Source organism: Lepidochelys olivacea (genome assembly GCF_965140295.1).
Source record: "Lepidochelys olivacea isolate rLepOli2 genome assembly, chromosome: 1".
In the NCBI taxonomy this organism is placed as follows: domain Eukaryota; kingdom Metazoa; phylum Chordata; order Testudines; family Cheloniidae; genus Lepidochelys; species Lepidochelys olivacea.
Genome location: NC_140411.1, coordinates 161782464 through 161797369, shown reverse-complemented (window position 1 = coordinate 161797369; position 14906 = coordinate 161782464). Strand labels below are relative to the sequence as shown.

The 14906-nt window shown below is 40.7% G+C and overlaps 1 protein-coding gene across 1 annotated transcript in view; it reads right to left on the bottom strand.

The window, feature by feature from the left end:
- DSCAM (DS cell adhesion molecule) overlaps positions 1-14906 on the bottom strand; it is a 641498-nt gene that overhangs the window by 145980 nt on the left and 480612 nt on the right. The window contains exons 12-13 of the mRNA XM_084616971.1: positions 5865-6061; positions 1417-1513 (exon numbers count right to left, since the gene is read on the bottom strand). Of these exons, the coding sequence (XP_084473097.1) occupies positions 1417-1513; positions 5865-6061 (294 nt within the window). The remainder of the gene's footprint in view (positions 1-1416; positions 1514-5864; positions 6062-14906) is intronic.

The window sequence follows — 14906 nt, the reverse complement described above, 5'->3', positions numbered from 1 at the left end:
TGGTCTGTTAACAGGATGATCTCATGCCATTTTCTCTGCTCCCTCATTAATATCTATACCCATTTAACCACGTATTGAAGAACATTCTATGGAGGAAGGAAAAGTCACTTTTCAAAATAAGAGCGACTGAATTTGTCTTGGATTACTAACTAACGGTACACCTGCATAGATGCAACATTTTGTAGTATTGCTTAAATTCCACTCCCATTTGCAGTATTCATGCCAGGGGAGGTTCTGGCTATAACTGTCACACTGCACTGGTACTTCTACATTTTGAATGTATGTGATGGTATATACATAAGGACAGTACTTTTAGGGCTAAACTGACAGGGGTCGGGGGGAATAAGAATCCCAACCCTTTGAATATAAATTAATAAAAGAAGGGTTCAAAACCGAGGGCCTGATTCTCATTTACATTAAGCCCATTTCATGCTGTTACACAATGTGGCATATATATATACAGCTTATGGCATATATATATATCTATATATAGCTTATTCCCACTTATATGGCATATCTATATATCTATATAGATATAGCTTATGCCCACTTTAAGATCCCTTTACACTGCCAGAGCAGTATAAAGGACCCTTAGGCAAATGAGAACCTGGCTCCCAGTTTCCTCCTGAATTTCTTGACAGGGCTGGTTCAGACATGCTGTGGAACCTGTAGTCACAGGGAACCAAAGGTTGGGAGAAAAATTTGTTGCAAGTACTAGAAATGTTATGCTCCAAGGCATAAAAGCACATGAGCTAGTGTCATGTGGCAAACCAGCAGCGGCCAGTGGCTGAGTACTGCCTCTGCTCTGCATCTAAAATACCATCACCTTAAACCACTCCACAACCTGCTGCTGTCTGCCCGACTGAACTCCCCACAGGAGGGAGAACCCAGCCCCAGGCGATACAGGCTACTGGAGCCTGAGTTGCACAAATATATTAAAATTTATTTTGACTGATTAAACTTGAAATATTTTGTTTCTAAATATATAGTAGGTTTAACATTTCTCCTGAAAAAAAAATCACATCAAATTGCTTTTGCTTTATTTCCCTGAGTTTAAACCATTTTCTTGATTTAAAAAATAAATAAACCAACCCTCAAGTATACCGCCCCTACAGCACATGTGCTAGATGGATTTTTATGCCTGACAAGATTGTCAACTAGTGCATATAAGAAATACTCCCTTTACTCATCTGTACATTTCTACAAAGACTCTGGAGTTTAAGCTTCATTGTGATTGATTCTATGGTGCTAGAAAATATGAGTTTAAGATTCTTATGCATCTTCTAATTTCTCTGACAATTAGGAATATGTTTAATTAGGGACTACCACCTCCCCCCAAAACAGATTTCTGAGCATGGCATACACTTACTGTACTACAATAGTTGTGTTTTTTTCCTTATGTTGTCCTCTTCCTACCTTGCACAGTGAGCTGAATTATTCCACGGTCCTCCCCGTAAGAATTGATAGCGTGGCAGGAAAAGAAGCCAGAATCTTCACGCACAGTTGGCAAAATCTAGAGGTGGATTGAAAAGAAGCAATTGATTCAACAATATGTACAGAAAACAAACAAATGTAAGCATCTTTCAGATACATGGTGGGGAAATGATACAAACTTTCTCTTTGCAGTAGTACACTGATATTGTATGTGTGTATATACATGGAATATACAAACACACATGTAACTATGCAGAATAAATATTAATGGCATGAGTGTAAGGTCCAAAAAGCTGGTATCTATCAAGACTAGAAGCAAAAGCTAAATCTACTAGAAAGCTGGGCATTTCCCCTTTCCAGTGGTAAAACCCTTTTTTAGCTCTGTTGGGTTACATGGGGTCAGATCTTCAATTTTTTGCTGATCCAGGGCTCAATATTCCCTATTCTGCACCTAAGATCACTTTAATTTTTTACTTTGGAAGCATGAAAGAAACTTTTCTTTAGCAGGTTGTTTTTTTAAAAAGGAAAATGGCAGATGTTTGAAGCAACTTAATATCTGGAAGTAATCCTAGTGGAGATGGATTTGTGGGCAGAGTGCGGGTGAGGTGGTCAAGAATGCATAATAAATGCAATTTAATGTATGGTGTCACAAATTATTGCATGAAACTCTGGATATAAGCACCATAATAATGATATCTACACATTATATATATACACACTTACATATATTATAGGTGCAGCTGGTAGAGCCAGCTATTATTAAGCTTGCTTAACATTTCCCATTATAAGACCCTGTTGCTTATAACTTTGCCAGACTTCAATCATTTGGGCTGAGATTTTTTTATACCAGGTATCTGCCTCAGGCTACTGGTTTTTTAATTTCGGTCACAATGGTCAAACTCCATGCTTTGGAACAGGGACCTGAAATTTGGCAAGAGGGTGACTATCAGGGATGTGCCTTTTTTTCATGCCCTTGAAAATCCACCCAAATGTAGCCAAGTTATAAGACTTTAAAAATCCCAGTTTGTAAATGCACAATAGAGAGCCCTGACTTCAGCAGCTAACATCTCCACAGATTGCCTCCTAACTGAGCATGTTCAAACCTCTCCCAGCTCGAAGTGCTGACTAGACTGCTCATGCATCGTCCCCTCACAAATCGTACATGTGACAGGACTGCACATGAGCCATCACACAAATTTACTGAGCATGCTGCATCCTCTCTTCTCCTAGAGCTGACCAGATTCTGCATGAGCCATACTCACAGAGTGGCTGAACATGTGCCTTCCAGCCCAGGGCTATATTGTAGAAGCTGGAGTTTCCCTGTAATGGCTGCTCCCAGCTGCTCCAGGCCAGGGTGGGGCCAAGCAAAGGAACTGAGAGAAAGGAACCTGTCTCTCCTGTGCTCTCAATAACTCCCCTGCTGGCGATCCAGGCAGTGTGGAGAAGGAAACTGTGTGATTCTAACATAGAGAGGGAAGGGAATTGTGGGAAGCGAAAGGATGGTCTCATGGTTAAAGCAGCTGAATGCCGCCCTGGAGAACTGGATTCTGTCCCTGTCCCAGAGTTCTTATGTGATACTCAGCAAATCACTTAAACCAGACTTTTCACAGATGGTTACTAATTGTGTTTTTCTCATTTTCTGGGTGCCTGATTTGAGACCCTTGGATCTGATTTGCAGAAGTACTGAACACTCATAGTTGCAACTGAAATCAATGGGAGCTGTGCTTTTAACATATAAAGTGCTATATAATGTTACATACTCTGAAAAATCAAGTTGTAGGAGTCTTAAAATGGACACCCAAAATTTGTGGAAACATTTGATCATAATCTCTCTGTGCCTCAGTTCCCCATCTGTAAAATGGGGATAATACCTGCACTTCACCTCACCAGGCTGTCTGTGAAGATAGATTAATTAATGTTTGAGAAGCACTCAGTATAATTAGGAGTGCCATAGAGAATCCTATGAAGAAATGAATAGTTTTATATTCAGAATAGGGTTTGAATAGTGTGCAGTAAATACGGCCTGGGGCCAACACAGAACAATTAAAATAAAATATATATCTATATATTCAATAGCTGTTCATTAAGTGAGCACTGTCCATCCGGTGTACTGAATGAGGTAGGGTTTCCTGTGGAAAAAAACATTCTGTGATCATATAATTAAAGACTATGAGGGGGACAAATTAAGGTTGCATGGGCAACCTTAATTCTGACATTTCTTAACTTTTGAGAGCTTGACTTTTCAACCTTAATAATATTCTTGTAACTTTTTTTGTGCATTTATATATATAGCGCTCTCTCTATATATATATATCACTACCATATTATTTCATGAACAATTTGCTAAACAAGAAAGGGATTAATGCCCCAATCTTGCACACAGAAGTGCTATCATATGCACCCAGATGGAATCATACTAAAATCAGCAAGATGGTTGTGGATGCAAAGACCCATGCTAATGTATCTATTTGCACAATAGATTTATTTGTATGTAATACATATTATTCATTGCATATGTACATGCACACACCCACTTAGGACCTTATCCTCTCTCGCTGAAGTCAATGACAAAACTCACATTGACTTCAACAAAAGTAGAACAGGAGCTTTACTGGATATTCTTCAAAACATCTTCCAGCTAGTGAAGAAAGAGCTATATTTGACTGTGTGAGTATAGCTTAACATCATCACAGAGCTAGAGTTATTTCCTTGAGTTTGATATAAAACATCTCTTATTGTTTTTTTTTTTATGTAACTGAAAAGCAGTACTGGAAATGAACAAGAATTTTGCCAAATTATGCAGAATGTTTTGCATTGTATTCTTTGGAAGGTTTTTTGAAAAATCTGTGGGTTTTTTTTTTTTTTTTTTAGTATATTACTAAATATACATGCAAAAACATAGATGGGCGGGTTAGTAACTTATGTTTATTGATGAGTTTTAAATAAAACTCACTGTTTAATTCACCTGACCTTGTCTTTTCTTAATCCTTCCCATCTGCTGTTCCAAATAATTTTCTTCCCAAAGACCTTCCACTTCCTTTTATCCCTCCCTTTGCAGATGTTGTCAGTCCCTCCTCCACTACATCTTTCCATCCATCCCAAGACAGAAGACGGTAGCGGCTCAACAGATGAGCTGCAGAAAAGTGAAGTGTTGCTTAGCCCTGCTGCCCAGAGAGAAGTGAGGGGGAAACAGCCTTGTTGGTGACCTTCCCAAGCAGAGGTGGGGGACAAGGGGAGACACCGGTGCTTCCAGGGCTCTAGAGCCTGGACGGATTCCTGGTGACAAATTGCACTGGAAACAATACTTAAAAGCAAAAGAAGATCAAAGAAAGGTGCCCCAATTGCTACATTAGGCATGACATCCACCTAAATCTTTAAATACAGGGTATTTGGACCAAAAAGTACAGCAGCATCAGATGTAGCCTGTGCTGATGTCCTTAGTCCTGATGTCAATTTCAACACTAAGAAGGGTCGTATTACAAAACCACATTAGGATTCATCACCTGGTCTCAGCGACTTGGATAGTGTGTTATACACGTACTGGTAATACAGACTCCAGGCCAAACTGTGGCTGTGCCAGGCTGGATGCTGTGATGGGGAGAGGGTGCAAGAAGCCCTTTGTCCCTTGCTGCAGGCTGCCGTAATGGAAGAAGGGGCAAGCTAGCACCACCAGAAACAATACTGTATCCAGAGTGCATTTCTAGCAGAGTGAGGGCAGGCTCATGGCACCAGCCTACTAGGATAGCTTCACTTGTTTAGCAAGGGCTACCTCTGCTCTTTCTCCCACTAGTGCCCATGCGACACTATGCCTCCCAAAGCCGTAATGCCATTAAGGTGGTACACCTCCTTCCCATATCCTTTCCAACTGAGCCTCTTCTCGCTTAACTGAGCCCTGTCTATATTTGACAGATAAAGCAAGATTCATAGCTATGATACCACCAGAGAGCTGTATTTCACATAAGTAACAGCAAAGCTGTGAAATATGACTTCTTGCCAGCTGGCTGGAGGATTTTTGCTACAATATCCAGTATCTGCTGAATATTAACAGACACAGTGCAAGTCCTTCTCATGTCCCTGAGGCACTTTTTCCTTTAACCTCACTTGGTTTAGGATATTTTAATGGACATTTTATCTGATTATTACTCTGGCTGCCTTTGTGCCACCCAGAAGCCCAGACGGGAAGAGGGAGAGAGGACACTTGAAAAACACAGGGCCCGATTCTCTTCCTTCTTACACTGGTTTTGTACCAATATGACTCCACTGACTTCAGTTCTCCTGACTAAAAGCAGTATAAGCAAGAAGCGCATCATTATTTTTAGATTGGCAGGAGGGGGGGGGGCAGCTGTGCCTGGTGTCCTCAGCCATAAAAAATAGAAGCAAGCAATGCTCTAGAATGTATGAACAGGTCATCGGTCACTGTGCTTTAGTACCTGCAGGGTAGAGATGACTTCATCACCCACTTCCTTGGTGGAAACAAGATAGCGGGACATTTCAGGGTTAATGATTCGATCCTCTTTCTCCCAGCGGACTATGATGGGTTTCTCTCCATGTGCTGTGCAGCTCATCTCCTTCTTTTGACCCTGTGTTGCCAAAGTGGTGTTTGGATAGGAAGTGATCATAGCAGGAACTAAAAATCAAAAACAAGGCAGATCATCAGTGAGACAGCTACTCTAACTGAGGTCTGGCCTTGGAGTCTCAGGCTCAGCAATGCTCTTGATATGTCACTAGCTAGCACAAATCCTTAGACAATGGTTTTATTTTCATTTTTATGTAATATCAGAAATAATATTTTAACTGAAGATGGTCCTGAGCCAACATCTGAGATCCAAACAATTCTTCCTACACATTAAGGAGCTAGGAATCTAGATTTGAAGCTTGAGTCCATCCTTATCTTTAATAAATTAAAATATGCAACGATACAGAAAATTACTGTGAGCCGTAAGCAGTCAGGGACATGGCCTGTAAAGATGTGATGGAAGAACTTTACATTCAGTGCCATGCTACTATGTTGAGATTCAGCAGAAATGACTGAGGAAGACCAATGGAACATGCATTTATATTTCTATTTATTTATAAATATATTCTGCATTATCATCAGCATTAAATGGCGATCAGGGCCCCATTAAGCTAGGAGCTGTACAAAAACACAAGAGACAGATGGCTACACAGAGGAACTTATGATCTATGTAGGCAGAGTATATAATTATCATATGTACTGCACATGTTTAGATATAAAGCTGATGCTAAATCTATCCTGATTTTCTCCTACCATATTGAGTAGTCAGTTTTCAGTCTATTCACACTAATTGTCTGCTGTGTTGGCTCTATGGGGCTAAGAAGAATAAAAAAGCTGTAAAATCTTACTTTTGTCACAATCTGTATAAAGAAAATGCAATTTTCAAGTTTCATTTCAAAATCTACATTATGGCATAGATGTAATTATTTGTAGTGCTTAGAAATCTTTTACTGCATGTCCTCCCCTCACGTTTCCTAAAAAAGACAGGCTCAGAACTGACAAATCCAAAACTGAACCTCTTCTCAAAATATCATTTCAAGAAAATCAGACCCTGAAATCTCTGCCTTCCTTTGACACTGGGTGATGCAGTAAAGCGAACCACAGCTGAGTGACTCACCAACAACAAGCACACAGGGGTGCTTGGTTAGTTTGTGGTTGCTGCCCTGCACTGTCTCTCTGCACTGCTTGTTCTGTTCTCGTGAGCCAGAAGATAACTGACATTTAGGAGACTCCTAAATTTTGACAGTAGCCTGATCACAAGAAAGGAGCAGCAGAGCCACTCAGAGGCACAGTGCGGCATCAGCTTTGTGTCCAATTGTATATGTAAGTTTCTGAACAACATGCTCTAAGCCAGGCCAGGATGGGCCGTGGAGCAATCAGACATGTAGCCCGTGGAGTGGAATCTGGGATGAACTCAGGGCCACTGCCTGTTCCCACCGCACACATTGGCCAAAAAGTGAGCACTGCCACAAATGCTGTGATCTGCTGCTGAATATCACACTACACTTGCTCTTGGCCAACTATGGCTTTTCTACACAGCATTTTGGAGCAAGCCACCCAGCCTGTGTCAACAGCCCTGGGCTAGCAGGGCTTGTGCTAGAGCTCTAAAAATACCTGTACAGACAATACTTTAAGTTACAGCTCAGGCTGGACCTCAGGCTCTGGAGTCAAGGAGGGGTGTGAGCTTAAGAGCCCAGCTCCAGCCTGAGCTGCAACTTTAGCGAGCTCTCTACACAGATATTTTTAGAGTGCCAGCAAGAGCCCCTCTAATCCAAGTTGGTTGACTTTGGCTGGGAGGCTCTCTCCAGAACGGTGTGTAGACATACACCTAGACTCTGCTCCCTGAGTTGCCACCTGAGGGAGTGAAGGAGAAGTGCTTTATTCACTCACACATCTGGCTCCCCGCTTATGTGGAGATCATGGCAGGAGAGAAGAAAGAACCATTCAGTGATTAGAACCCAGCCTGACCTGCACTGCTGCTGCAGCATCAGAATGAGACCTTCTGAGGTCCTTCTCTCTGTCTGTCCGATAAGCCAGCCACAAGCCTCTCGCTTCTTTCCAGGAAAGGAGCAAAGCCTGCTTCCTTTTCTTCATCTTGGAGTCAGGCAAGCTAAGTGTTCCCTTCTTCTGGGTGCTACCATCATTAAGCTGTTGTCTGAGCAGAGTGAGAAAACAGTCCCCATCCGAGGAAATGGACTGAAGTAAGTCTGCTCAAGACAGCCACTTCCATCTTTACACTGACAGGAAGTAGGTTTGCCCACAGATTAGATTGTGGGTACGATCTTGAAGGTGTGTCCTCTGATCTTGGGTAGGCTATCACAGGCACAAGGTATAAAAAATGGTGCCATGTTGTGCCTCACCCTGCTATCCAGTGTTTGGAATAACAGTGGATAAAAGCGTGTGGACATGAGTGTCAATGGATAAGGACAGGCAGATATGAGGAGTGTCACCACTGTAACGATGCTGCCTCTGGCGGGACACAACTGAGAGTATCAATTCAGGACAAATTGCTTAGAGCACGGCAGTTACACCCCAAACCTGGGTTTCCTTTATTATTAAGGCACACCAAACCAGCCAAACAGAGAGGACTTCGGTCTCACCCCACTGGTTAACCATAAGTCATACAAGCAATTCCCTTAGACACTCCAGTTTCCCAGTATCACCACCAGTGCCACTCATCATGGGGATGAATGGTTATGAAAACCAATACCCCAGTAAAAGAAAAAATGTTCTCCAGATCCCAAAGGACCAAGCCCCAGACCCAGGTCAATCCCCAAATCACGCTGTTGCCAATCCTTTAGAATCTAAAATCTAAAGGTTTATTCATAAAAAGAAAGAAATATAGATGAGAGTTAGAATTGGTTAAATGGAATCAATTACATACAGTAACAACAAAGTTCTTGGTTCAGGCTTGTAGCAGTGATGGAATAAACTGCAGGCTCAAATCAAGTTTCCACAGCTTGGATGGGTCATTTGGTCCTTTGTTCAGAGCTTCAGTTTGTAGCAAAGTTACTCCAGAGGTAAGAAGCAGGATTGAAGACAAAATGGAGATGATGCAGCTGCCTTTTATATTCTCTGCCATGTGGAAGGACACCCCTTTGTTCTTACTGTGGAAAATTACAGCAGCAAGATGGAGTTTGGAGTCACATGGGTAAGTCACATGTCCATGCATGACCCAGTTCTTTACAGGCCGATGCCATTGTTTACATGTTAGTTTGAACATTTCCAGGAAAGCTCAGATGTGGTTTGGTGTCTCCCAAAATCCATTGTCAGTTAAATGTTTCTTGATTGGGCTCTTAATCTGCAAATTACTTTCTCAAGAAGCTGACCAAATTCTTCACTAATGCCACTTAAAATCAAACACAGTGAGATACAAGTACATAGCCAATATTCATAACTTTAAGTACAAAATGATACACACATACAGATAGCATAATCGTAACCAGCAAATTATAACCTTTTCGTAGACACCTCACATGACAACCTTTGTACAATATTTGCTGCAAATATATAACAGTGGTTGCAACAATGATCTATACGGTCACAATTTATGTCAATAACGTCACACCCTACTATCCAGTGTTTGGAATAACAGTGGATAAAAGTATGCGGACATGAGTGTCAATGGATAAGGACAGGAAGATATGAGGAGTCTCAGTGATAAGAGGCGATGAAGGATTAACCCTTTCAGATGCTCTGGACTGAGACTAGAAATCTTGTTTCACTGCCTCGGTCCTCTCCAAGCCTTGGAAAGTAATGAAAAAATAAATACCTTCCATGCAGGGGGGTGAGAGGGAGCACAGGAGAAACACAGTAAATTATTGTGATAATATGTTCATACGATGAACATAAAGAAAGCGTATGACAGAAATAAAATGTTTAAGAAATGATTTCAGGTCTCCACTATCAGCCATTCAGGCAGTTAAAAACACAACTAGTACTTTTCCGAGTCAACACTTGCTGTAGGGTTGTTATGCATTCATGAATGGGAGGAAAGGGGGCCTGGGCAATTGCGAATAGGAATGATGTCCGTCACTCAGTTAAGATCTAGCCCATGCTGAAAAAGTTTGAAAGCTCTGTGTGCTGAAATGGAACCACCTTCCTCTGAATTGAATCAGGCCCTTTACTTGGAGGTGCCTGGGGGCGGGAGTAGAGGGAGGACACTCTTTGCCAACCTCTCACATCCAGAGCTACTTCCACAGTACTGTTCTCTCCACTTCTCTGCCTGGTGAGCCTGCCTCTTTCTGTCAGGCAAACAGTCAATTTGTTTCATTTAAATTTTTGTAGGTCTCAATTTCAGAAAGAAAATAGTGCCACTCAACTTGGTTCAGGGCCTTTCCAGTCTTTTCTTCCAGACTAAGCCATTGCTAGTGGACAGAAGAAGAAACCTTTTTTAAATGAATTACTATAATTGCTGTTTTGAAATGCTAATGTTTGGTGGCATGACCTTTTCACATGTCAGAGCTATTGATGCTTGGATATGACAGTATGTCAGGATGCAGCCCTTTCCATTAGAAGGGTTTCTGAACCATAACAAACCAATCTGATAATTAAAATGGTTGTGGAGCTGTTGGTTAGAATTAAAAATTGGATCTAATTACAGATGGGATTCTTAGAAAGGTTTTCTCTGAGATATGATACATTTACCAGGCATCATTATGCAGTCTGATTACCTATGTCTTGTAAAACTGTTTGTATATTAAATCCTGATAAACTTTCTTACAGAGAAGTGTTCCACATGAAAGATTACTTGGAAGAGGAAACTGAGCTGAGAGGAATTCCTGCTTTAATAAAAAGAAGTGGTGGTCCCCATTTCTCCAGGAGTTTCACAAAATATAATACTGTATTGCTCAGCTGATTTATTTCACAAAAGTATGACTTTCCAACTATCAACAAGGCCATATAGTCAGAGGGTCAGCTTTTGGAGCATGCACCCATCTAAACTTACAAATCACTAAATTAGGCATATACAGTTATCCAATTTATGGACACAAAGGTAGGTTTTATATGTGTACCTGGGAGCACTGGCACATTTTGTCCCTGGTCCTGAAACTTTGGACAGACAGCTGCACCTATGCTCTACATGTTGTAGGAAATGAAAAGGAGGCCCTTTGAAAATGTGGCTTACAAATTCTAGCACCAAGTGTCTGAGCTTGAACCTTTGAATTTAGTCAGAGCGGGCATGGGGCTTAGAAGTTCACAGGCATTTTCTGTTTGTTGTAAACTATGCTCAGACAGTATTTCTACAGTACTGTATGAACCCAATATTCACAAATTTGGTTAATCATGGAAGCTAGCAATGGAAAAAAAACTATTAAATTATCTAGTTTTTTGATTCCCCTATCAGTATGGGATAGTCCCCAAATAGAGGTTATAGCATGATGTAGAGCTTAGTAAAAAGGGGAACAAAGAGGACCTGGGGAATTACAGACCAGTCAGCCTAAAGCTGATACCTGAATACGGGAACAATTTATTAAAAACCAGTTTGTAAGCTACTAGGGAATAATATGGTGATAAGTAATAGCTAGCATGGATCTGTCAAGAAAAATCATGCCAAGCCATCCTAATTTCCTTCTTCGGCAGGGTTGCTGGCCCACTGGATAGGAAGGGAAGCAGTAGATGTGATATAGCTTAGGTTTAGTAGGGCTTTTGACACAATCCCACATAATATTCTCATAAGAAAATTAGGGAAATGTGATTAAGCTGAAATTAAAGTGGGCACATAACTGGTTGAAAAACCGTACCCAAAGAGTAGTTATCAATGGTATGCTGTCAGATTGGAAGGATGTATCCAGTGAAGTCCTACAATGGTCTGTTCTGGGTCCAGTACTATTATGTATTTTCATTAATGACTTGGATAATGGAGTGGAGATTATGCTTATAAAATTTGGAAGTGACACCAAGATGGGAGGGATTGCAAGCATTTTGGAGGACAGAATTAGAATTCAAAATGATGTTGACAAATTAGAGAATTGGTCTGAAATCAACATGATGAAATTCAATAAAGAAAAGTGCAAAGCAGGAGCGGTTGTAGCATGGATTCAATTGCACCCACCATGATACCAAGCAGGTGGTGGTTGGGGCACTGTGAATCTGTGTGCCAGGTCATAATGACTGCAGCGGGGAGCCCAGCCCAGCCCTGTGGGTCAGGAGCCACCACTGCAGGATGAGGTCACTGTCCAGCTTTCCCTCCCTCTGGGCTTCCCCTCCATACCGAGACAGGATTAGGGTCGTGGTGCTGGGGCAGAGGGAACTTCCGTGGGTGGTCAGTGACCCCCTTTACTACAGTATAGTGCATCCATTAAATCAGGCAGCTACCTCTGCCCCTGGTACAAAGTATTACCACTTAGAAAGAAAAATCATATGCACAAATGCAAAAAGGAGAATAATGGGGTAGGTGGTAGTACTGCTGAAAAGGATCTGGGGTTATAGTGGATCACAACTGAATATGAGCCAACAATGTGATACATTTGCAAAAAAGGCTAAAACCATTCTGAGGTGTATTAACAGGCGTGTCTTATGTAAGACATGAGAGGTAATTGTCACACTCTACTTGGCACTGGTGAGGCCTCAGCTGGAGTACTGTGCCCAGTTTTGGGTGCCACACTTTAGGAAAGATGTGGACAAATTGGTCAGAGTCTAGAGGAGAGCAACAAAAATAATAAATGTTTTAGAAAACCTGACCTATGAGGAAAGGTTAAAAAAACTGGGCATGTTTAGTCTTTTAAGAAATGAAGAAGGAAGGGTGGGGACACCGGAGAGAGGGGGACGGAGGGCTGAAAACAGTCTTCGAATAAGTTAAAAAGGTTCTTATAAAGATGACAGTGATCAATTATTGTCCATGTCCACTGAAAGTAGAACATGAAGTAATCAACTTAATCTGCAACAAGGAAGATTTAGGTGAGATATTAAGAAAAACTTTCTAACTATAAGGATAGTTAAAAACTCTGGAACAGGCTTTCAAGGGGGTTTGTGGAATTCTTATCACTGGTGGTTTTTAAGAATAGGTTAGGCAAACACCTGTCAGGGATGGTCTAGGATAATTTGGCCTTGCCTCGGCACCTCTTGAGGTGTCTTCCAGAAATTTGAAAAAACTCCCAGTGTTTCTAAACTTAATTTGTTCTATTTTCTCACCAGAATGAAAGCAAAAAACAAAAGTTTGTTTCAGATTGAAAAACAACCCAAAATGAAATGAAACCATGAAACCCTTTTTTTTCCCCTTCCGTTTTTCATTTTGCTTTGTTGTTTTAGGGTGTTTTTTATTTGAAACCAAGAAAAAAAACAAACTGTTTTTCATTTTGTTTTGTTTCTGCTTTTTTAAACTCTTTTTTTGTAATAAACAGAGCTAAATTTCAAGATGAAAAGTTTCAAAATGAAAACTCAAAACATTTAATTTCAAAATGGTCTAAATGAACCCTTTTCACTTGTTTGAAAAAAAATCAATTTTTTTCAGCTAAAATTATTCACCAAATTTAATCTGAATTCATTAATATTTTCTCTAGTAGCATAAAACTGATAACAAGTATCTCTCCCTCTACTCCAGACTTGTAGTTCAAGAATGTCCTGGACACAAGTCTGAGAATAATTTAATTTAAATACTTGCTGCATGAATTTAATTACTCAAACATTAAATCTCATATGGCCTACAAAATGAAAGGGGGGGTATTTTAAATGCTTAACTCAAAAGGGTCAGCTTAATAAAAAAAGCTTTTGATATTTTCAGAATTTGAGTAGAGCGTTCTATAATACTAATATTTCTATGAGTACTCAAAGTCCAAAACTGATCTTTTACATCAGAGGTATACATAAGAATCTTAAAAATACATTGGGTGGTAGCACATCTACCAATTTGCATGTCTGAGTCACAATCTGCTTTCATGGCAACTATACATTGCCCCATACATTGAGCTAGTGGCAAAGGCAGAATTTAGCACCGTCTAGCTGCAAAAAGTGTGAAGTTTGGCTTCGAATCTGAATTCCCTGAGCTTCAGGGAAATTTGGTTTTGGGGTTTTGGGTTTTTCTTTTCTTTAGTTTTAACTGTGCCAGCAAACAACTAATTAACTGATATTTCAATGCCAAACCAAACTCCATTCCTATCCTTTTTCCTTTATAAAAAAATTGCGATGATTTGGGGGAGTCTATCTATATGCAGCTTATGAATTCTGGTTGATATTGGGGACCTTCTGTGTATTTGTGTCAGACTGCAAACTCTATTTTGAATGCAAAGATTGTTTTCTGTTGTCTTTTGCCTCCATATTGAAACTCACAGGAGATAATAGGAGAAATTCTTGCACGTGGCACATGGCTAACAATAGATGGTCATTAACCTTTGATGATTGAACATTCAAATGGAATACCCTTGGACAAAGAGATGGCTGCCCCCAGTGAACACCAGTTTTTCAAGTCTGAACTTCAGGGGTGAGGTAACTAAGCAACGAATCACCCGACTTTGATCACCTGATGAGGCTGCCAAAAGGGATTGGAGGTTCTAAAAGAGAGGGCCTCTCATTGAATATGGGATGGTGTGGGGGAAGAGTATGTGTGAAGGGATACTGACTGGAAGGATCAGAGAGAGAAACTCTATGATTCAGAGGAGAAACCATGAACTGCAGGACAGCGGTCAACAACACTGCAGAAGACTCTGACCTAAGTCCAAGGAATGTTCCAGGATGGTGAGGGAACTGAGGCAGGGAAATGTTTATAGGATCTGTGTATCTTTTATTTTTTCTGGATCTGTGTATCTTTTGTGCTCACTAATGTAAATAGTAATTGTGTTTAGCAATCTGTGCAAAGACTGTGTATGTTATGTGCTACACCTATCATGTGTCCCTGAAAAAAATGAATGGTAAAACCACAGTGCACACAAGGATACAGCTCTGGGAGAGGGTTTGGTGAAGCTACTTGGGGGGTAAGCATGCTGGTCCTGGGGCAACTGGGCCATCTGGTCCTGTTTTA